Source organism: Bombina bombina, chromosome 10 (genome assembly GCF_027579735.1).
Source record: "Bombina bombina isolate aBomBom1 chromosome 10, aBomBom1.pri, whole genome shotgun sequence".
Classification (NCBI taxonomy): Eukaryota; Metazoa; Chordata; class Amphibia; order Anura; family Bombinatoridae; genus Bombina; species Bombina bombina.
Genome location: NC_069508.1, coordinates 208,860,382 through 208,886,793, shown reverse-complemented (window position 1 = coordinate 208,886,793; position 26,412 = coordinate 208,860,382). Strand labels below are relative to the sequence as shown.

General features: G+C 36.2%; 1 protein-coding gene across 1 annotated transcript in view; it reads right to left on the bottom strand.

The window, feature by feature from the left end:
• Positions 1–323: 323 nt before the first annotated feature.
• Positions 324–26,412, bottom strand: part of EFCAB7 (EF-hand calcium binding domain 7) — a 182,108-nt gene continuing 156,019 nt past the window's right edge. Inside the window, 4 exon segments of the mRNA XM_053693673.1 lie at positions 324–567; positions 6,431–6,538; positions 24,436–24,645; positions 25,778–25,926. Of these exon segments, the coding sequence (XP_053549648.1) occupies positions 493–567; positions 6,431–6,538; positions 24,436–24,645; positions 25,778–25,926 (542 nt within the window). The 3' untranslated portion in view covers positions 324–492.

Here is a 26,412-nt window from a genome sequence, read left to right as displayed (position 1 = left end):
AAGCAACATTCCAAACTCCAGCACCAGGGAGACAGCAAACTCATTGCCTGTTACAATCAGAGTAACAAATTACCCTCTGTGTCCTCTTAATAATGAATCCCCAACCCCTACTTGTTAAGAAAACATAATGCGTTCTTATATCTGCTTTGGAAGCTTCTTTGCAATATATTACATTTTCAGGCAAGGAAAATGTTTTAACTGTCTCTAGTCTGAACAGTACAGCACCCCTGCAGTATCAAAACAACATATTTTGTTCCTTCATTATCTTGTTTTCAGCTTTTAGAACTCTCTAAATATCTAAAGAATACACAAAAACAACTCAGTTACTGACTTGTCAAAACTTTTTTTGTGTACAAATGAATTTGGTAATTATAATTGTATTTAATTTACATTATAAAACACAGTAGAAAAAAATACAAAGTGATCTGTAGATTAAAAAACTTTGAATGAAAAGAGGATCCAAAACAGTTGTATATTGTGTATCCTTTTCAGTTATGACACAATGCTCTGTACGCAGCTGTACATCCATTCCTGACGATCATTCAATGGCAAGACATGCTGGCAAACCTGTATGTAAATAAATAAGCACAATTACACAATATCGCCACCAATCCAAGCCAGAAGCAATATTTTATTCCCATCCGGCCAGGCCACAAGTGATCTCTTCTGCCTCCCAGCCTTTTTGTAAAACTTTAAATATGTCTCAATTAAGTAAGTACTGTATATAAAAAATAATAGGATTGTGTTTCTAGATGTTTCAGCGCGTGTTGGTGTGTGTGTCCATGTGACAAAGTATGTATCAGATTCCTTAAATACATCCGACGGTGCGTGACAGACAACACAAATTACACAGCATGCATTTGTTATAGGCAATGAGAGTTGTGTAGGTGTCAGGCAGTGTGTGTGTCCATGTAACAAAGTATGTATCAGATTCCTTAAATACATCCGACGGTGCGTGACAGACAACACAAATTACACAGCATGCATTTGTTATAGGCAATGAGAGTTGTGTAGGTGTCAGGCAGTGTGTGTGTCCATGTGACAAAGTATGTATCAGATTCCTTAAATACATCCGACGGTGCGTGACAGACAACACAAATTACACAGCATGCATTTGTTATAGGCAATGAGAGTTGTGTAGGTGTCAGGCAGTGTGTGTGTCCATGTGACAAAGTATGTATCAGATTCCTTAAATACATCTGACGGTGCGTGACAGACAACACAAATTACACAGCATGCATTTGTTATAGGCAATGAGAGTTGTGTAGGTGTCAGGCAGAGTGTGTGTCCATGTGACAAAGTATGTATCAGATTCCTTAAATACATCCGACGGTGCGTGACAGACAACACAAATTACACAGCATGCATTTGTTATAGGCAATGTGAGTTGTGTAGGTGTCAGGCAGTGTGTATGTCCATGTGACAAAGTATGTATCAGATTCCTTAAATACATCCGACGGTGCGTGACAGACAACACAAATTACACAGCATGCATTTGTTATAGGCAATGTGAGTTGTGTAGGTGTCAGGCAGTGTGTGTGCCCATGTAACAAAGTATGTATCAGATTCCTTAAATACATCCGACGGTGCGTGACAGACAACACAAATTACACAGCATGCATTTGTTATAGGCAATGTGAGTTGTGTAGGTGTCAGGCAGTGTGTGTGTCCATGTGACAAAGTAGGTATCAGATTCCTTAAATACATCTGACGGTGCGTGACAGACAACACAAATTACACAGCATGCATTTGTTATAGGCAATGTGAGTTGTGTAGGTGTCAGGCAGTGTGTGTGTCCATGTGACAAAGTATGTATCAGATTCCTTAAATACATCCGACGGTGCGTGACAGACAACACAAATTACACAGCATGCATTTGTTATAAGCAATGTGAGTTGTGTAGGTGTCAGGCAGTGTGTGTGTCCATGTAACAAATTATGTATCAGATTCCTTAAATACATCCGACGGTGCGTGACAGACAACACAAATTACACAGCATGCATTTGTTATAGGCAATGTGAGTTGTGTAGGTGTCAGGCAGTGTGTGTGTCCATGTGACAAAGTATGTATCAGATTCCTTAAATACATCCGACGGTGCGTGACAGACAACACAAATTACACAGCATGCATTTGTTATAGGCAATGTGAGTTGTGTAGGTGTCAGGCAGTGTGTGTGTCCATGTAACAAAGTATGTATTAGATTCCTTAAATACATCCGACGGTGCGTGACAGACAACACAAATTACACAGCATGCATTTGTTATAGGCAATGTGAGTTGTGTAGGTGTCAGGCAGTGTGTGTGTCCATGTGACAAAGTATGTATTAGATTCCTTAAATACATCCGACGGTGCGTGACAGACAACACAAATTACACAGCATGCATTTGTTATAGGCAATGTGAGTTGTGTAGGTGTCAGGCAGTGTGTGTGTCCATGTGACAAAGTATGTATTAGATTCCTTAAATACATCCGACGGTGCGTGACAGACAACACAAATTACACAGCATGCATTTGTTATAGGCAATGTGAGTTGTGTAGGTGTCAGGCAGTGTGTGTGCCCATGTAACAAAGTATGTATCAGATTCCTTAAATACATCCGACGGTGCGTGACAGACAACACAAATTACACAGCATGCATTTGCTATAGGCAATGTGAGTTGTGTAGGTGTCAGGCAGTGTGTGTGCCCATGTAACAAAGTATGTATCAGATTCCTTAAATACATCCGACGGTGCGTGACAGACAACACAAATTACACAGCATGCATTTGTTATAGGCAATGTGAGTTGTGTAGGTGTCAGGCAGTGTGTGTGTCCATGTGACAAAGTATGTATTAGATTCCTTAAATACATCCGACGGTGCGTGACAGACAACACAAATTACACAGCATGCATTTGTTATAGGCAATGTGAGTTGTGTAGGTGTCAGGCAGTGTGTGTGTCCATGTAACAAAGTATGTATTAGATTCCTTAAATACATCCGACGGTGCGTGACAGACAACACAAATTACACAGCATGCATTTGTTATAGGCAATGAGAGTTGTGTAGGTGTCAGGCAGTGTGTGTGTCCATGTAACAAAGTATGTATTAGATTCCTTAAATACATCCGACGGTGCGTGACAGACAACACAAATTACACAGCATGCATTTGTTATAGGCAATGAGAGTTGTGTAGGTGTCAGGCAGTGTGTGTGTCCATGTAACAAAGTATGTATCAGATTCCTTAAATACATCCGACGGTGCGTGACAGACAACACAAATTACACAGCATGCATTTGTTATAGGCAATGTGAGTTGTGTAGGTGTCAGGCAGTGTGTGTGTCCATGTAACAAAGTATGTATCAGATTCCTTAAATACATCCGACGGTGCGTGACAGACAACACAAATTACACAGCATGCATTTGTTATAGGCAATGTGAGTTGTGTAGGTGTCAGGCAGTGTGTGTGTCCATGTGACAAAGTATGTATCAGATTCCTTAAATACATCCGACGGTGCGTGACAGACAACACAAATTACACAGCATGCATTTGTTATAGGCAATGAGAGTTGTGTAGGTGTCAGGCAGTGTGTGTGTCCATGTGACAAAGTATGTATCAGATTCCTTAAATACATCCGACGGTGCGTGACAGACAACACAAATTACACAGCATGCATTTGTTATAGGCAATGTGAGTTGTGTAGGTGTCAGGCAGTGTGTGTGTCCATGTGACAAAGTATGTATCAGATTCCTTAAATACATCCGACGGTGCGTGACAGACAACACAAATTACACAGCATGCATTTGTTATAGGCAATGAGAGTTGTGTAGGTGTCCATGTGACAAAGTATGTATCAGATTCCTTAAATACATCCGACGGTGCGTGACAGACAACACAAATTACACAGCATGCATTTGTTATAGGCAATGAGAGTTGTGTAGGTGTCCATGTGACAAAGTATGTATCAGATTCCTTAAATACATCCGACGGTGCGTGACAGACAACACAAATTACACAGCATGCATTTGTTATAGGCAATGAGAGTTGTGTAGGTGTCCATGTGACAAAGTATGTATCAGATTCCTTAAATACATCCGACGGTGCGTGACAGACAACACAAATTACACAGCATGCATTTGTTATAGGCAATGAGAGTTGTGTAGGTGTCCATGTGACAAAGTATGTATCAGATTCCTTAAATAAATCTGACGGTGCATGACAGACAACACAAATTACACAGCATGCATTTGTTATAGGCAATGTGAGTTGTGTAGGTGTCAGGCAGTGTGTGTGTCCATGTGACAAAGTATGTATCAGATTCCTTAAATACATCCGACGGTGCGTGACAGACAACACAAATTACACAGCATGCATTTGTTATAGGCAATGTGAGTTGTGTAGGTGTCAGGCAGTGTGTGTGTCCATGTGACAAAGTATGTATCAGATTCCTTAAATACATCCGACGGTGCGTGACAGACAACACAAATTACACAGCATGCATTTGTTATAGGCAATGTGAGTTGTGTAGGTGTCAGGCAGTGTGTGTGTCCATGTAACAAAGTATGTATTAGATTCCTTAAATACATCCGACGGTGCGTGACAGACAACACAAATTACACAGCATGCATTTGTTATAGGCAATGAGAGTTGTGTAGGTGTCAGGCAGTGTGTGTGTCCATGTAACAAAGTATGTATTAGATTCCTTAAATACATCCGACGGTGCGTGACAGACAACACAAATTACACAGCATGCATTTGTTATAGGCAATGTGAGTTGTGTAGGTGTCAGGCAGTGTGTGTGTCCATGTAACAAAGTATGTATTAGATTCCTTAAATACATCCGACGGTGCGTGACAGACAACACAAATTACACAGCATGCATTTGTTATAGGCAATGAGAGTTGTGTAGGTGTCAGGCAGTGTGTGTGTCCATGTGACAAAGTATGTATCAGATTCCTTAAATACATCCGACGGTGCGTGACAGACAACACAAATTACACAGCATGCATTTGTTATAAGCAATGTGAGTTGTGTAGGTGTCAGGCAGTGTGTGTGTCCATGTGACAAAGTATGTATCAGATTCCTTAAATACATCCGACGGTGCGTGACAGACAACACAAATTACACAGCATGCATTTGTTATAAGCAATGTGAGTTGTGTAGGTGTCAGGCAGTGTGTGTGTCCATGTGACAAAGTATGTATCAGATTCCTTAAATACATCCGACGGTGCGTGACAGACAACACAAATTACACAGCATGCATTTGTTATAGGCAATGAGAGTTGTGTAGGTGTCAGGCAGTGTGTGTGTCCATGTGACAAAGTATGTATCAGATTCCTTAAATACATCCGACGGTGCGTGACAGACAACACAAATTACACAGCATGCATTTGTTATAGACAATGTGAGTTGTGTAGGTGTCAGGCAGTGTGTGTGTCCATGTGACAAAGTATGTATCAGATTCCTTAAATAAATCTGACGGTGCATGACAGACAACACAAATTACACAGCATGCATTTGTTATAGGCAATGAGAGTTGTGTAGGTGTCAGGCAGTGTGTGTGTCCATGTGACAAAGTATGTATCAGATTCCTTAAATACATCTGACGGTGCGTGACAGACAACACAAATTACACAGCATGCATTTGTTATAGGCAATGAGAGTTGTGTAGGTGTCAGGCAGTGTGTGTGTCCATGTGACAAAGTATGTATCAGATTCCTTAAATACATCTGACGGTGCGTGACAGACAACACAAATTACACAGCATGCATTTGTTATAAGCAATGTGAGTTGTGTAGGTGTCAGGCAGTGTGTGTGTCCATGTGACAAAGTATGTATCAGATTCCTTAAATACATCCGACGGTGCGTGACAGACAACACAAATTACACAGCATGCATTTGTTATAGGCAATGTGAGTTGTGTAGGTGTCAGGCAGTGTGTGTGTCCATGTGACAAAGTATGTATCAGATTCCTTAAATACATCTGACGGTGCGTGACAGACAACACAAATTACACAGCATGCATTTGTTATAGACAATGTGAGTTGTGTAGGTGTCAGGCAGTGTGAAAGCAGCTTCATGGCCTTAGCATTTCAGGCTCGCAGAGTGAGCCTGAAACGCTAGTTAAGTAGCTGTGGTCTTAAGTGTGGCGGTGTAAAAACATCCCGTCCTTGCTTGCTCACGATTGGCTGCATGCAAGTAGGGGGAGGATTTCCACAAACAGCGGCTTGCGCAATGTTAAATGCGCAAGACCACACAGACAGGTTCATGGCAGCGAACCTTGCCTGCCCGGCCATTAATAAATGGGGCCCATAGTCCTAATAATATGTATATGTCATTTTTTCAAGTGGTTCAAATTTTGTTTTTCTTCGGTTACTAAACTATAAAACAATGGGACACATCATTGTTATCAAATAGTGCAAATATAAAAATCCAAAAATATGTTCACTTACCACTGATGACTGTGGTGGAACTTCCACTGCAAATACATTCAGACCTCTGTTACTGATGCAATTTTTACTTTGTTCATTGTTCACCTGCACAACCACTTTATTCTTGGACTGTAATTGCAAAAAATGTACGTTTTACTTTCTAAACTGTTGCTGCAAACATTAAACAAAGAACATCTTAAGGTTCTTTACATAGGGAATATTTATGAATGTGATATTTTGGCATCAGATAAAATGTTGAAAAAGTTTGCAAAGATAAATATGCTTTAAGACTGTAAGAAGTATTTATAAGATCAATATTTAAGACTGTGGGACTGATGATAAAAACCTCGCTAGTATAGAAAGGAATCGTACGTAATCTTTGCGCTTAGTTTCGGAGCATTATTTCAGGGACCGTGCAGTACTGACAAGACTTAGATAATCTCCTCAGACCAGAGAGTTTTAGATCATCCAGCCCTCTGAAAGACTGTGTTAGTCAATTTAGCAATACATTTAGTGGTCAATAAAAATCTATTAGCGATTTGCTCCTGAAATATTTTTTTACTTTCCGGCTGAATTGGTCGGCATTTTTAAAAAAAGTGTTTACAATGCAAAATGGTTGCGTCCCTTAAAGCATCCAGCAGCAAATGCCTTTTAAACAGAAAAGTTCCCAAAAAGGCCTTAGTGGTGAAGAAACTGACGCATACAACAGCTCTTTCACACCTCTTAAGGTTACAGTAAAGTGCTCTTGAATTAACCCCTTTGTTCACAGAGGAGGGGAAATGCTCATTTATATGTGAGAGATTAACCAATACAAAACCATCCTCACCACTGCTTAACCATGTGAATTCCAATTGTCTGTAGGAACGATAGGCATAGTAAGCACAATTGCTCATTGACTAGTTTGTTACTAAATGTAGCCACCAATCAGCAAGCGCTACCAGGGTGCTGAATGAAAAATGGGCTGGCTCCTAAGCCGAGAAACAAAGAGAAATTGATAATAGGAGTAAAGATGCTTAAAATTGCTGCTCTATCTGAATCATAAAAGAAAAACATTGTGTTTCATATCCCTTTAAGATTGTATAGCAGTGGTGAGAATGGAAATGAACAGCAAAAGAAAAACATTGTGTTTCATATCCCTTTAAGATTGTATAGCAGTGGTGAGAATGGAAATGAACAGCAAAAGAAAAACATTGTGTTTTATATCCCTTTAAGATTGTATAGCAGTGGTGAGAATGGAAATGAACAGCAAAAGAAAAAAGAATTCCTTATTGAACTCACAATTGCACAATCCAGTTTGAAAGTCTGGTTATGAAGACGCAAGTACTGTTAGTGACAATAACAACTGTGTGAGTGTAAATTAGACATTAACAGAAAGAGATTACTAGAGGTTGGGGACCTGAGCTCCCTTTTCCTGCAGATCTCCTTAGTTGTACAGAATATCACATACCCAATACACATATATATATGTAAATACCCCAATACATATGTGTGTGTATATATGTAAATACCCCAATACATATGTGTGTATATATATATGTAAATACCCCAATACATATGGGTGTGTGTGTATATATATGTAAATACCCCAATACATATGTGTGTATATATATATGTAAATACCCCAATACATATGGGTGTGTGTGTATATATATGTAAATACCCCAATACATATGTGTGTATATATATGTAAATACCCCAATACATATGTGTGTGTATATATGTAAATACCCCAATACATATGTGTGTATATATATATGTAAATACCCCAATACATATGGGTGTGTGTGTATATATATATATATATATATATATATATATATATATATATGTAAATACCCCAATACATATGGGTGTGTGTATATATATATATATATATATATATATATATATATATATATGTAAATACCCCAATACATATGTGTGTATATATATATATATATATATATATGTAAATACCCCAATACATGTGTGTATATATATGTAAATACCCCAATACATATGTGTGTATATATATATATATATATATGTAAATACCCCAATACATGTGTGTATATATATGTAAATACCCCAATACATATGTGTGTATATATATGTAAATACCCCAATACATATGTGTGTGTATATATGTAAATACCCCAATACATATGTGTGTATATATATATGTAAATACCCCAATACATATGGGTGTGTGTATATATATATATATATATATATATATGTAAATACCCCAATACATATGGGTGTGTGTATATATATATATATATATATATATATATATATATATATATATATATATATATATATATATATATATATATATATATATATATGTAAATACCCCAATACATATGTGTGTATATATATATATATATATATATATATATATATATATATATGTAAATACCCCAATACATGTGTGTATATATATGTAAATACCCCAATACATATGTGTGTGTATATATGTAAATACCCCAATACATATGTGTGTGTATATATGTAAATACCCCAATACATATGTGTGTGTATATAAATACCCCAATACATATGTGTGTATATATATATATATATATATGTAAATACCCCAATACATATGTGTGTATATATATATATATATATATATATATATATATATATATGTAAATACCCCAATACATATGTGTGTGTATATATATGTAAATACCCCAATACATATGTGTGTATATATATATGTAAATACCCCAATACATATGTGTGTGTATATATGTAAATACCCCAATACATATGTGTGTGTATATATATGTAAATACCCCAATACATATGTGTGTATATATATGTAAATACCCCAATACATATGTGTGTGTATATATGTAAATACCCCAATACATATGTGTGTGTATATATGTAAATACCCCAATACATATGTGTGTGTATATATGTAAATACCCCAATACATATGTGTGTGTATATATGTAAATACCCCAATACATATGTGTGTATATATATATATGTAAATACCCCAATACATATGGGTGTGTGTATATATATATATATATATATATATGTAAATACCCCAATACATATGTGTGTATATATATGTAAATACCCCAATACATATGTGTGTATATATATATATATATATATATATATATATATATATATATATGTAAATACCCCAATACATGTGTGTATATATATGTAAATACCCCAATACATATGTGTGTGTATATATGTAAATACCCCAATACATATGTGTGTGTATATATGTAAATACCCCAATACATATGTGTGTGTATATAAATACCCCAATACATATGTGTGTATATATATATATATATATATATATATATATATATATATATATATATATATATATATGTAAATACCCCAATACATATGTGTGTATATATATATATATATATATATATATATAAATACCCCAATACATATGTGTGTGTATATATATGTAAATACCCCAATACATATGTGTGTGTATATATATGTAAATACCCCAATACATATGTGTGTGTATATATATGTAAATACCCCAATACATATGTGTGTGTATATATGTAAATACCCCAATACATATGTGTGTGTATATATGTAAATACCCCAATACATATGTGTGTGTATATATGTAAATACCCCAATACATATGTGTGTGTATATATGTAAATACCCCAATACATATGTGTGTGTATATATGTAAATACCCCAATACATATGTGTGTGTATATATGTAAATACCCCAATACATATGTGTGTATATATATATAACATAATTTATGTAAGAACTTACCTGATAAATTCATTTCTTTCATATTAGCAAGAGTCCATGAGCTAGTGACGTATGGGATATACATTCCTACCAGGAGGGGCAAAGTTTCCCAAACCTTAAAATGCCTATAAATACACCCCTCACCACACCCACAATTCAGTTTAACGAATAGCCAAGAAGTGGGGTGATAAGAAAAAAGTGCGAAAGCATATAAAATAAGGAATTGGAATAATTGTGCTTTATACAAAAAAATCATAACCACCACAAAAAAGGGCGGGCCTCATGGACTCTTGCTAATATGAAAGAAATGAATTTATCAGGTAAGTTCTTACATAAATTATGTTTTCTTTCATGTAATTAGCAAGAGTCCATGAGCTAGTGACGTATGGGATAATGACTACCCAAGATGTGGATCTTTCCACACAAGAGTCACTAGAGAGGGAGGGATAAAATAAAGACAGCCAATTCCTGCTGAAAATAATCCACACCCAAAATAAAGTTTAATGAAAAACATAAGCAGAAGATTCAAACTGAAACCGCTGCCTGAAGTACTTTTCTACCAAAAACTGCTTCAGAAGAAGAAAATACAACAAAATGGTAGAATTTGGTAAAAGTATGCAAAGAGGACCAAGTTGCCGCTTTGCAAATCTGATCAACCGAAGCTTCATTCCTAAACGCCCAGGAAGTAGAAACTGACCTAGTAGAATGAGCTGTAATCCTATGAGGCGGAGTCTTACCCGACTCAACATAGGCAAGATGAATTAAAGATTTCAACCAAGATGCCAAAGAAATGGCAGAAGTTTTCTGGCCTTTCTAAAACCGGAAAAGATAACAAATAAACTAGAAGTCTTTCGGAAAGACTTAGTAGCTTCAACATAATATTTCAAAGCTCTAATAACATCCAAAGAATGCAACGATTTCTCCGTAGAATTCTTAGGATTAGGACATAATGAAGGAACCACAATGTCTCTACTAATGTTGTTGGAATTCACAACTTAGGTAAAAATTCAAAAGAAGTTCGCAACACCGCCTTATCCTGATGAAAAATCAGAAAAGGAGACTCACAAGAAAGAGCAGATAATTCAGAAACTCTTCTGGCAGAAGAGATGGCCAAAAGGAACAAAACTTTCCAAGAAAGTAATTTAATATCCAATGAATGCATAGGTTCAAATGGAGGAGCTTGAAAAGCCCCCAGAACCAAATTCAAACTCCAAGGAGGAGAAATTAACTTAATGACAGGCTTTATACGAACCAAAGCTTGTACAAAACAATGAATATCAGGAAGAATAGCAATCTTTCTGTGAAAAAGAACAGAAAGAGCAGAGATTTGACCTTTCAAGGAACTTGCGGACAAACCCTTATCTAAACCATCCTGAAGAAACTGTAATATTCTCGGTATTCTAAAAGAATGCCAAGAAAAATGATGAGAAAGACACCAAGAAATACAAGTCTTCCAGACTCTATAATATATCTCTCTGGATACAGATTTACGAGCCTGTAACATAGTATTAATCACAGAGTCAGAGAAACCTCTTTGACCAAGAATCAAGCGATCAATCTCCATACCTTTAAGGATTTCAGATCCTGATGGAAAAAAGGACCTTGAGACAAAAGGTCTGGTCTTAACGGAAGAGTCCACGGTTGGCAAGAGGCCATCCGGACAAGATCCGCATACCAAAACCTGTGAGGCCATGCCGGAGCTACCAGCAGAACAAACGAGCATTCCTTCAGAATCTTGGAGATTACTCTTGGAAGAAGAACTAGAGGCGGAAAGATATAGGCAGGATGATACTTCCAAGGAAGAGATAATGCATCCACTGCCTCCGCCTGAGGATCCCGGTATCTGGACAGATACCTGGGAAGTTTCTTGTTTAGATGAGAAGCCATCAGATCTATTTCTGGAAGTTCCCACATTTGAACAATCTGAAGAAATACCTCTGGGTGAAGAGACCATTCGCCCGGATGCAACGTTTGGCGACTGAGATAATCCGCTTTCCAATTGTCCATACCTGGGATATGAACCGCAGAGATTAGACAGGAGCTGGATTCCGCCCAAACCAAAATTCGAGATACTTCTTTCATAGCCAGAGGACTGTGAGTCCCTCCTTGATGATTGATGTATGCCACAGTTGTGACATTGTCTATCTGAAAAAAAAATGAACAACTCTCTCTTCAGAAGAGGCCAAGACTGAAGAGCTCTGAAAATTGCACGGAGTTCCAAAATATTGATCGGAAATCTCACCTCCTGAGATTCCCAAACCCCTTGTGCCGTCAGATACCCCCACACAGCTCCCCAACCTGTAAGACTTGCATCTGTTGAGATTATAGTCCTGGTCAGACGAACAAAGAAGCCCCCTGAACTAAACAATGGTGATCTGTCCACCATGTCAGAGAGTGTCGTAAAATCGGTTTAAAGATATTAATTGAGATATCTTTGAGTAATCCCTGCACCATTGGTTCAGCATACAGAGCTGAAGAGGTCGCATGTGAAAACGAGCAAAGGAGATCGCATCTGATGCGGCAGTCCTAAGACCCAATATTTCCATGCATAAGGCTACCAAAGGGAATGATTGTGACTGAAGGTTTTGACAAGCTGATATCAATGTTAAACTTCTCCTGTCTGACAAGGACAGAGTCATAGACACTGAATTTATCTAGAAACCTAAAAAGGTTACCCTTGTCTGAGGAATCAATGAACTGATTGGTAAATTGATCCTCCAACCATGAACTTGAAGAAACAACACAAGTCGATTTGTATGAGATTCTTCGAAAATGAGAAGACTGAGCAAGTACCAAGATATCGTCCAAATAAGGAAATACCAAAACCCTATTCTCTGATTACAGAAAGAAGGGCACCGAGAACCTTTGAAAAAAATTCTTGGAACTGAGGCTAGGCCAAACGGTAGAGCCACAAAACTGGTAATGCTTGTCTAAAAAGAGAATCTCAGACACTAAAAGTGATCTGGATGAATCGGAATATGCAGATACACATTGTGTAAATCTATTGTAGACATATAATGCCTTTGCTAAACAAAAGGCAGGATAGTCCTACAGTAACAATCTTGAATGTTGGTATCCTAACATAACGATTCAATAATGATAGATCCGGAACTGGTCTGAAGGAATTGACCTTCTTTGGTACAATGAAGAGATAAAATAAAACCCCAGCCCCTGTTCCAGAACTGGAACTGGCATAAATACTCCAGCCAACTCTAGATCTGAAACACATTTCAGAAATGCTGAGCCTTTGCTGTGTTAACTGGGACACGGGAAAGAAAAGAATCTCTTAGCAGGAGGCCTTAACTTGAAGCCAATTCTGTACCTTTCTGAAACAATGTTTCTGAAACCAGAGATTAAGAACGGAATTGATCCAAATTTCTTTGAAGAAAACGTAATCTGCCCCATACCAGCTGAGCTGGAATAAGGGCCGCACCTTCATAGGTACTTAGGAGCTGGCTATAGGTTTCTATAAGGCTTGGATATATTCCAAACTGGAAATAGTTTCCAAACTGATACCGCTCCTGAGGATGAAGGATCAGGCTTTTGTTCCTTGTTGCGAGGAAAGGAACGAAAATGATTATTTACCCTGGAAAGAAAGGGAAAGCAAAGTTGACTTAGAAGACATGTCAGCATTCCAAGTTTAATCCATAAAGCTTTTCTAGCTAAAATAGCTAGAGACATATACCTGACATCAACTCTAATGATATCAAAAGATGGTATCACCAATAAAATTATTAGCATGTTATAGAATAATAATAATGCTATAAAATTATGATCTGTTACTTGTTGCGCTAAAGCTTCTAACCAAAAAGTTGAAGCTGCAGCAACATCCGCTAAAAATATAGCAGGTCTAAGAAGATTACCTGAACATAAGGAAGCTTTTCTTAGAAAGGATTCAATTTTCCTATCTAAAGGATCCTTAAATTAAGTACTATCTGACGTAGGAATAGTAGTACATTAGTAGGAGTAGAGACAGCCCCATAACCTTAGGGATTTTTGTCCCAAAAAACTCTAATCTGTCAGATGGCACAGGATATAATTTGCTTAAACGTCTAGAAGGAGAAAATAAATTACCCAAATTATTCCATTCCCTGGAAATTACTTCAGAAATAGCATCAGGGAGATAAAACACTTCTGGAATAACTACAGGAGATTTAAAAACCTTATTTAAACGTTTACATTTAGTATCAAGAGGACCAGAATCCTCTATTTCTAATGCAAATAACACTTCTTTAAGTAAAGAACGAATAAATTCCATCTTGAACAAATACAAAGATTTATCAGCATCAACCTCTGAGACAGAAACCTCTGAACCAGAAGAACCATTATCAGTATCAGAATGATGATGTTCATTTAAAAATTCATCTGAAAAAAGAGAAGTTTTAAAAGACTTTTATGTATACTAGAAGGAGAAATAACAGACATAGCCTTCTTAATGGATTTAAAAAATAAAATCTCTTATGTTATCAGGAACACTCTGAAAATTAGATGTTGACGGAACAGCAACAGGTAATGTAACAGTACTAAAGGAAATTTTATCTGCATTAATAAGTTTGACATGACATGCAATACAAATAACAGCTGGAGAAACAGATACCAAAAGTTTATAGCAGATACACTTAGCTTGGTAGCTCCAGCACTGTGCAGTGATTTTCCTGAAGTATCTTCTGACTCAGTTGCAACGTGGAACATCTTGCAATATGTAAAAGAAAAAAACAACATATAAAGCAAAATTGATCAAATTCCTTAAATGACAGTTTCAGGAATGGGAAAAAAATGCCAGTGAACAAGCTTCTAGCAACCAGAAGCAATAAATAATGAGACAAATAATGTGGAGACAAAAATGACGCCCATATTTTTTAGCGCCAAAAAAGACGCCCACATTATTTGGCGCCTAAATGCTTTTGGCGCCAAAAATGACGCCACATCCGGAACGCCGACATTTTTGACGCAAAAAAAACGTCAAAAAATGACGCAACTTCCGGCGACACGTATGACGCCGGAAACAGAAAAAAAATTTTGCGACAAAAAAGTCCGCACCAAGAATGACGCAATAAAATGAAGCATTTTCTGCCCCCGCGAGCCTAACAGCCCACAGGGAAAAAGTCAAATTTTTTAAGGTAAGAAAAAATGATTGAAACAAATGCATTTATCCCAAATATGAAACTGACTGTCTGAAAAATAAGGAAAGTTGAACATTCTGAGTCAAGGCAAATAAATGTTTGAATACATATATTTAGAACTTTATAAATAAAGTGCCCAACCATAGCTTAGAGTGTCACAGAAAATAAGATTTACTTACCCCAGGACACTCATCTACATGTTTGTAGAAAGCCAAACCAGTACTGAAACGAGAATCAGCAGAGGTAATGGTATATATAAGAGTATATCGTCGATCTGAAAAGGGAGGTAAGAGATGAATCTCTACGACCGATAACAGAGAACCTATGAAATAGACCCCGTAGAAGGAGATCACTGCATTCAAATAGGCAATACTCTCCTCACATCCCTCTGACATTCACTGCACGCTGAGAGGAAAACCGGTAGAATCTAGCACAAACTTACTTCACCACCTCCATCGGAGGCAAAGTTTGTAAAACTGAATTGTGGGTGTGGTGAGGGGTGTATTTATAGGCATTTTAAGGTTTGGGAAACTTTGCCCCTCCTGGTAGGAATGTATATCCCATACGTCACTAGCTCATGGACTCTTGCTAATTACATGAAAGAAATATATATATTTATATATATATATATAAATTCAGATATATTTATAAGAGAAAAAATATATAAACACAAAGCAGAGCTATATGAGATGCTATGTTTAAAGTAGGGGAATACAGCACTCAAACGCAATCGGCCCACTTGATATACAATATATTTATTGCTGCAAAACAAAATGAACATCAAAACTATAGAGGTTATGCAAATGAATACCTCACCTAAATATGCCACTGCAGTGGAAGGCCTAGACAAATCTAAACCTATTATAGCACTGAAAATTAGATTAAACTCATGTGTACAGGGTACAAAAACAATGTCAAATTAGATAGAACATAGAAGCAACAATGAGAAACATCAGTTATGTGTTGATGAAACTAAAATGTCCCAAAGAAACAACGTTCCATTTATGCAACCTTGTCTGATGTAAATATCTTTTTTCAATAAATTGCAACTAGTGAGCTCATTGATAATACGGTACTGTAATTTGTGAAACAGCTGACAAGACAACCTCATGTAGGTAAAGATGGTATCGAGCAGCAAAGTCCGGGTATCACAGGCACAAGTTTGAGGCATACAGATTAACTGGCCGGGACCACACCTCCGACATCCAGTCTTACCCAATGTTTTTCGTCTGGTTCCTTGACTCCGTGATTAGCAGGTGGAACTTTAGGGCACACTTCAGGGTAGACAAATTTTTCTCGCCTCTGCCAAAATTCCTTCCGGACCTTTCATCTTGTAACACCGTACCAGGTAGTTATCTTAGCTGCTTGAATTCAAATGACTCTGTCGACGCGCGTTTCACCCCACAATACTTTGCGGTCAGGGCCTCGTCAGGACTGTCAGTCAAAGTGAAACATTCTATATTTTATTTGTTGCCTTTGTTGCGGGAGTGGTTGAAGTTTTAATAAAGGTGTCTGATACAATCCTTTTTCTCCCTACTATATAATCATAAACAATTTTGTATTTAGGAATAAAAGAGAGGATTCTCAAAAATTCCGTTCTTTGGGATTGAGAAAGTGTAATTTTTTGTATACTATCTATTAAAGTATAGATCTACTTTTCTTTGTCTAGGCTGAGACATTGTTGACAACATAAGAACATGGCATTCACTCTCTCGGATGAGGTCTGGGAGGCTGAGTTGAAAGAATCTCTCACAAATACCAATTTAGAAAATAGTGAACTAGAAACTAATGTTTTTAATGCTTTCAAAAAATATAAAAATTGCATTGTTAAACATGTAAAAGTAAGAGCTGAAAACTCAAGCCTAGCTAACTATGTAGAGAAAAAAATAGTCCCAAGAGGACTGAGACTTTTCCTAGACCCAGGTTTCAATGCCAGAGAGGAAGAAGGAGGCTTAGAATTTCTAGATGAATGGAATGAAAAATTATCTTCATGTGCGCTTGGAATGATTGAGATGCTAATTAAAAGGAATGATAAGAGATTAAAAAAAGATTAAAGAAGATGTTGAATCAGCCTTACAGATAGTGAATAAATTTGATCATGACCCTAACTTTAACAAATTAAATGAAGAAACTAAGACACATATATCCAGACTACAGGCAGAAATTAAAGTAAGGAAATGTAGAAAATTACATCGTGACCAGGAAGATTATCAAAATAAAAAAGTTTATGTGTACAAATTTGATAGAGGTTCCTATGATTCAGGGACAGATATGTCAGACCTAGAAAGTGAAGAAAGATCTTCAAAAAACGAAGGTGGCCTTGGGTCACAGAATGCAGGCCAGGGCAATATAGGAAGAGACGAAGGGGAGGAAGAGGAGGAGAAATAAAAAATATGGCGATAGAAGATATTCCCAGCAAAGTCAGAGAGGGAGGGGGGGGCAATATGAGACAAAGGTCTGGGAACAGGGGGAGGCCACGAAGAAGACCCTATCAGGGTTACTATCCCCAACCCCGTCTAAAGATGAATTACAGGTTATTAACCTTTCTTCGTTTAATTTAAAATTAACACACATTGAAGTTAAGGAAAGGTCTTTCCTTTAGTCCAACAAACAAATTGAACAAATTTGACTTCATTAAAGATTTACATCTATTTGCGAGAAAATTAGTTTTACATCATATAATGTATCAAACTTCTGAAAGTAAGAAAGATGAAGAAGCAATACATGCTTTAAAATCCCTTTTAGATGATAATGAGTTAAATTTGACAAGTTCTGAAAATACTATTCAGATCAAACCTCAAGACCAAATCCACTTATATGCCTTCCATTGCACAGGTACCTGCTGTTTCCCTGTTTGTAAAGACTGTTGAAAGAGAAATTGAACAGTTACCTAATGATTGGATTTTGTCTGATAATTTAACCCATAGTCAAAGAGTGGCGCTTAAAGAACTTACACAAGCTAAAGGGATAGTGTTTAAGCCGGCAGATAAAGGCGGCAACCTAGTCTTGCTAGGTGAATCTTTTTATCTTAATGAAGCCAAAAGACAATTATTGGATAAAACGCAGTATGAAAGACTTCCAAGAAATCCTTTGCCACATATGAAATTAAAGCTATACCATATTCTACAAGGAGCTAAAATGGAAGGTCTAATCTTCCCTGAAGAATTCAAATTTTTGAATCCAGTGTGTCCAGTGATGTCAACCTTCTATATCATCCCGAAAATCCATAAAAATAAGTCTCACCCACCCGGGAGACCAATTGTGTCGGGGATAGGTGGCATCAGTGAACACATCGGACAGTATGTGGATTTCTTCTTAAGACCATTTCTCCTCTCACTCCCTTCCTATATCAAGGATACCCCAGATCTGCTTCGCAAAATAGATGACATATCTGTCTCTGCAGAAACTATCCTTGTATCTCTAGATGTTGAGAGTCTTTACTCGTCCATACCCCACGAGGTTGGGATTGGAGCGAGTGAACATTTCCTGAGATCTAGAGGTTTAGAAAGTAACAATCACACTAATTCTGTTGTTAATCTTTTAAGATTCATTCTTGAGAATAACGTTTTTGAATTTGATGGCTCGATTTACAGACAGGTCAGGGGGACAGCCATGGGAGCTGTATGTGCACCCACGTATGCTTGTCTACATTTGGGGGCATGGGAGCTGGACATCTTTGAGCGGTTTGGTGAAGTGTTCAGCTCCCATGTGTCCCTTTGGATTAGGTATGTGGATGACATCCTAATGTTTTGGGATGGCCCCCTGGCCTGTCTGTATGAGTTCATCAACTCATTAAACAAGAATGATCGAAATATTTTGTTGACATATGCCTGTAGTGACAAGGAATTACCGTTCCTAGATATCTGTATCAAGAAAGAGGGCAATAAGATATCTACTGAAAACCATCGAAAAGACACAGCAACAAATAGCTTACTGGAAGCATCCAGTAGCCATCCAGAACCGTTAAAAAGAGGCATTCCTTTTGGTCAACTGCTTAGACTCAAGAGAAACTGCTCCTCAAAGACTAAATTTGAACATCACGCTCAAATTATGTGTGAAAAATTTAATGAAAGAGGTTATTCTAACAAATGAATTAAACACACCCTTAATAAAGTTAGGAAACTAAACCGTAATGATCTATTGTATTCCAAAAAAACTCAGGCTAAAACAGATAGCAACATAAGGTTTATTACTACATTCAATTGTCAATGGCAAAATTTGAGACATTTTGTCTCGCAACTTGCACTTACTGTCCCTTGATGAAAAGATAGCTGAAAAAGTGGGTAAAAAACCCCTATTGACCGCAAAGAAATCTCCTAACTTAAAAGATAAGTTAGTCAAAAGTAGATTTGTGATGTCAGATCCAGCATCTAATTGGTTAAACAAATATCAACAAGTTAAGGGTAGCTTTCCCTGTGGACACTGCGTGTATTGCCCATACATGCTAAAATGCAAATCGTTTTCAGCAAATACTGAGAAAAAATTTGAGATAAGATGTTTTTTAAACTGCAATACTGTTGGATGGTATATCTCTTACAATGCTCCTGTCCCCTGTTCTATGTTGGTAAAACAAAATGTATGTTCAAGGACAGGGTACAGGAGCATAGGGATGATATACTCTATGAAAGAGATACGAGCGTTGCTAGGCATTTTAGAGACGCACATAACAGCAGTACTGTCTCTGTAAAATTTGTTGGAATTGATCAGGGACTGATAGGTGGCAGAGGAGGAGACAACAACACATGTCTTTTAAATAAGGAAGCAAGATGGACATATGTACTCAAAACAGTGTCCCCTCTTGGCTTAAATGAAAGAATCAAATATAGATCCTTTCTAGGCTAACTACTATATAGAGAAACGTGTTCCTATTGATCTAGGTAGTAAAAAATAGCCTTGATAAATTCTCATAATCTTTCCATATAAAATAGTATCTGGGTTCCATATCATTCCATTTTTGTAAATTTAGCAATATATGGACATGTAATACATGTCTATGAGAAGCTAAGTTGTTCGAAAGATATTGACAGTTAGACAAACTCAATATCTGACATTACTCCCCAATATATGTTAAATTGAGGAGGCTGGCATAAAGCAAGTATATGCCTAAACATAAAGACATATTTTAACATCCAGTATTAGCAATTTTCAACACCTAGAAATTTGTTATGTAATGTATGTCGGGTGTTGATTAGTAAAGTTTATTGAAGGCTCAGCACATTTGGCCCTTTTATATTGCGGTGTATTTTTTGTTTGCATACACTTCTATCGTCTAGCCTTTTAAAAGTATATCTTTTTGTATTAGCAAATAAGACAATGGGAACTGAACTAATAGTGATGTAAAGTGGTTAAACAAATGAGGTTCGTTCTATTGGATAGTGTGCACACACCTTAACCACTCCCGCAACAAAGGCAACAAATAAAAGATAGAATGTATCACTTTGACTGACAGTCCTGACGAGGCCCTGACCGCAAAGTATTGTGGGGCGAAACGCGCGTCGACAGTCATTTGAATTCAAGCAGCCAAGATAACTACCTGGTACGGTGTTACAAGACGAAAGGTCCGGAAGGAATTTTGGCAGAGGCGAGAAAAATTTGTCTACCCTGAAGTGTGTCCTAAAGTTCCACCTGCTAATCACGGAGTCAAGGAACCAGACGAAAAACATTGGGTAAGACTGGATGTCGGAGGTGTGGTCCCGGCCAGTTAATCTGTATGCCTCAAACTTGTGCCTGTGATACCCGGACTTTGCTGCTCAATACCATCTTTACCTACATGAGGTTGTATATGTTACTTTTCACCTTATTGCCGTCCTTGGATTAATAGCCTGTCATTTAAGAATTCACTCATGCTTTAAGCAAGCAAACATTGGAGGACGCTCTTACCTCGATCTTGTCAGCTGTTTCACAAATTACGGTAAACTAAGAATATACTGATATCTCTTTAAGTTTATATAATATGGTATGGTGCCCACCAGATTAGCTACTAATATTTAAAAGTAATTCAGCCCTCGGATTGTAAGGGCTTAGCTTATGTCTAGTTATTATACTAGTGGGCTCATACTTATTAAATTCTTCTAACTAGACATAAGCTAAGCCCTTACAATCCGAGGGCTGAATTACTTTTAAATATTAGTAGCTAATCTGGTGGGCACCATACCATATTATATAAACTTAAAGAGATATCAGTATATTCTTAGTTTAAACCAAGGCTAGCACATTAAAAACAACAGACAGGAGAGACACGGCTGCTCCTGCTGGACCCCTGAAGCGCGTTTCACAGAACGCTTCCTTTGAGGCTCATACTTATTAAATTCTTCTGATTATTTGAGTTTATCAGTGATTATCCCCAAACGAGGTTCTAGTGTTTTTAAATTCACTGCCTATGCTACAGTATGAATGTTGGTTCCTAGTTTAACCCATTAAAATTCTTAAGTATGAATGATATGGAACTTTTTAAACTAATAGGATAAGTCTCTATACCACATGAAATATATACTTTTTTTGGGAGTTAAGATTTATTTAATTTATGTGGAATTCTTTGCTACAAACTCTGTTGTATGTCTCTATACAGTTAGTTAATCTAGTTGTCTTGCTCTAACTTAGAATCCACATCAGATGTTGGCTCTAGTTAACAATTATAATTAAGAGATTATTTTCTCAAGATACATTTACTATGCTATATACATAAGAACAATATCTGTTATTTATTAACCCCACAGAAATCCCCAATCCTATATGTTTTAAAAAATATATATATATATATGTAAATACCCCAATACATATGTGTGTAAATACCCCAATACATATGTGTGTGTATATATATATATATATATATGTGTAAATACCCCAATACATATGTGTGTATATATATATATATATATGTAAATACCCCAATACATATGTGTATATATATATATATATATATATATATATATATATATATATATGTGTGTAAATACCCCAATACATATGTGTATGTGTATATATATATATATATATATATATATGTAAATACCCCAATACATATGTGTGTATGTATATATATATATATATGTAAATACCCCAATACATATGTGTATATATATATATATGTAAATACCCCAATACATATGTGTATATATATATATATATATATATATATATGTAAATACCCCAATACATATGTATATATATATATATATATATATGTAAATACCCCAATACATATGTGTATATATATATATATATATATATATATATATATATATATATGTAAATATACCAATACATATGTGTATATATATATATATATATATATATATATATATGTAAATACCCCAATACATGTGTATATATATATATATATATATATATATATGTAAATACCCCAATACATATGTGTATATATATATGTATATATATATATATATATATATATATATATATACATACATATGTGTATATATATATGTGTATATATATATATATATATATATATATATATATATATATATATATATATATATATATATATATATATATATGTAAATACCCCAATACATATGTGTATATATATAGGTGCTCTGACAAAATGCAGAAGGACATTTGTCAGACGGACATTTGTCAGACGGACATTTGGCCGACAGACAGAAAGCTAAAGAATGTTCCGATTTCGGCCGAGGGCAGATGCGTTCCAGAGTGCTCTGTTCTAATCAGAGTCTCGGGCGCCGCAACTGCCTCTGGGAACCTTACCATGGGTCCCAGACCGCACGTCTTGTAATTCTCTGTCTGGGAAATGATCTATCTATCTATCTATCAAATCTATCTATCTATCAAATGTATCTATTGCATCTATTGATCTATCTATCTAATCTATGTATCTATCTATCAAATCTATCTATCTCGTGGCCGGACTGTTATCTGACAGCCACTTGTGTTTCGGCCAAATGTCCGTCTGCCAAATGTCCATCGGCTAAAAATCCGGCCACAATATATATATATATATATATATATGTAAATACCCCAATACATATGTGTGTATATATACTGTATATGTAAATACCCCAATACATATGTGTATATATATGTAAATACCCCAATACATATATATATATATATATATATATATATATATATATATATATATATGTAAATACCCCAATACATATGTGTGCCCGGTCCATTGCAGACAGACTATTCAATAGTGATGGAAATAGCTTTAAAAGAGACATGAAGCACACAAATGTTCATTCATGATTCAGATAGATAGAGCATATACTTTTAGACAACTTTCTAATTTACTTATATTGTCTAATTTGCTTTGTTTACTTTGTTCAATAGCATACCTAAGTAGGTTCAGGAGCTGGGAACTAGCTGTTGATTGGTGGCTGCACATATATACCTCTCGTCATTGGCTTACCGATGTGTTCAGCTAGCTCCCAGTAGTACATTGTTGCTCCTTCAATAAAGGATACAAAGAGAATGATGCAGAATTAATAATATAAGTAAATTGGAAAGTTGTTTAAAATTGTGTGATCTGAATCATGACAGAGAATTTTTGGGTTTTCGTGTCCATTTAATGAATCAATGCCATGCAAATACACCTCTAACATGTCTCCCGTGACCATTTCAGAGTGTCTTACACATGTGCTGGATAATAGAGTATTAACAACTAGTCTTGAACTACTGGTAAAGATGTATAAAATGCCAGGCCGAGGCTTTATCATCATGGTCTTGAAAAGGTGTTTCTCTTAAAAATGAATTGTGATTGCGAAGAACTGTTTGACTCCTTAGTAAAAATAGGGCTTTTATTGAAGAGCAGAAAACGTGATTGTAGGTACTGGAAATGGCCGAAAATGAGTGACTGTGATGACGTCAAATCAAACAAGTGGCCTTTCAGCAGAAAAGGTCTCAACCGATAGATTGTGATCGACCCTTTATTGTTTATTGACAGCTGCTGATGTCATCCCCGGCACTACAGGAATCTGCTCTGGCAGTGGAGCAGGCAAAAAATGCACATAAGAATAACGTGCACAATACTCCTGGCACTATTACATTTACATTGTTGAGTGCATACCTGGATTCACATGAATATCCTAATGTGGGCACTGTGATTGGACTACAGAGGTGAAACTGCGGCCAATCAGTAACCCCCAGTATTGATTTAGTACCTTATTCTCAATAGCTGAACTGATCCGGGAGTCATTTTTGTACACGTGGATAATCACATCTTCATAGCCATCCATAGGCTTGGCTTCCCCCTTTAGAACTATCGATTTACACACAGCCTTCAGGAGGTACTTGTTGCTGGACTCCAGGGTCACTGCTTTAAGTCTTGGTTTACATTTTTCAACATGAACTTCAACAATAAAAGGACAGGCCTGTGGTATAAATGAAAGAATAAATAACTAAGATAAAAAAAACATGGTCAAAATACCTAAATAAACTATAAATGATTATGTTGTTCAAACATTTCCCCAATGCAAAAGCCCAGCTACAGTCTCTGGAACATTAAAGGGACATTAAACCCCAATTTGTTCTTTCATGATTTAGAAAAAGAGCATGCAACTTTCCAATTTACTTCTATTATCTAATTTGCTTCATTCGCTTGATATCCCTGGTTGAACATCATATCTAAATAGGCTCAGTAGCTGTTGATTGGAGGCTGCACAGATGCCTTGTGTGATTGGCTCATCCATGTAGCAAAATGTAGCCACCAATAATCAAACTCTACTCAAGTTCTGAACCAAAAATGGTCCGGCTCCTAAGATTACATTATTGCTTTTCAAATAAAGATACAAAGAGAACAAAGAAAATTTGATAATAGGAGTAAATTAGAGAGTTGAAAATTGGGTTTTATGTCCCTTTAATGAAAAGCTGTTCACCTGCAACTTCCTATGGGGAACATCTTCAGGGCTGCAGAACAGCAACTGGACTGGATTGTTATTGAATATAGAGTCAATTTAAAACCTTTAGAGTAACAATTTTAACCACTAAAGTTAAAGAGAGATTTTTTTTGATACAGATGTTTGTTTGTTAGGGTTTTTTCCCATTAAAGGCATTGCACATTTATCGTATTAAGATATTTATTTTTTTAGAGAGTTATTTATGTGGGTTAATGTGAATATAAATATTCAGATACTCTTATAAGTTTCAGGACTTTAACAACTAGTTAACTGTGATGAATCAATTTACCCCCACAATTATTTTATAGCTTTTGTTAGAATTTGTGTGTGGAGACATAAGTAGCACCAGCACTAAACTGAATATAGATTCTTGGGGATTGTTAATAAGATTTTATTTGTTACCAATGTAATAAATGTTTTATAATGATATTATGTAATGGTAATAAAGAGAGTTTGTTGGAACTAACGGTTCATTTGCTTTGTTTTACCCACATGTGCATGAGAAGTTGTTCTAAAATGAGTAAATATTACACAATTCCATATGTTTAATTACAGTGGGTCAACTGCTCTTTGTAATCATTTTGTAAGTGAACATCATGTAATATACCTCAGTCATTTCCAGTGCTTTGTTGTAACCCATGGACTGCAATGTCACCCAGAGGTCACTGGGGTCCCCTTCACGGTCATTTGCCTCCATCAGATTAAGATCCATAAATCCCTGTCTTGTTAACTCATTTTTCTTGGTTTCAAAATGTTCTGTAGGAAAAAATACCTTTTGTTATAACAAACAAATGTCCTACATTATAATTATCCCGCCCTGTTCCTGGCCTGAAACAAGATATTTACTGGAAACAATTATTCCTACATAGCTCTAATGAGACCTACAGAAAGCATGTGAAATAGGTTTAAATTGTTTGTTTGAATGAGTAATAAACAAGTAAATTAAAATAGTATAAAAGGAAGGAAATTTTCAATTAATGATAAAGATCAGAATTGTTTATTTTTAACAAAAACAGACAGAAATAGTTGTTTCCATTTGTGATAAGTAATGTCGTTAGTATGGTGTGTTGCAAATGGAAAGATGTAGATGAGTAGTGTGGGACGACAAGTAAACACTACTAAAATGTCACACAAACTGCTCATAGTTAGCTTGTCCATGGTCCATATCAAAACTGTGGACAAAAAGCACTCTAGGTCACACTATAGTCCTGAGAACTTAGACTGGCCACTTTTGGTCTAAAG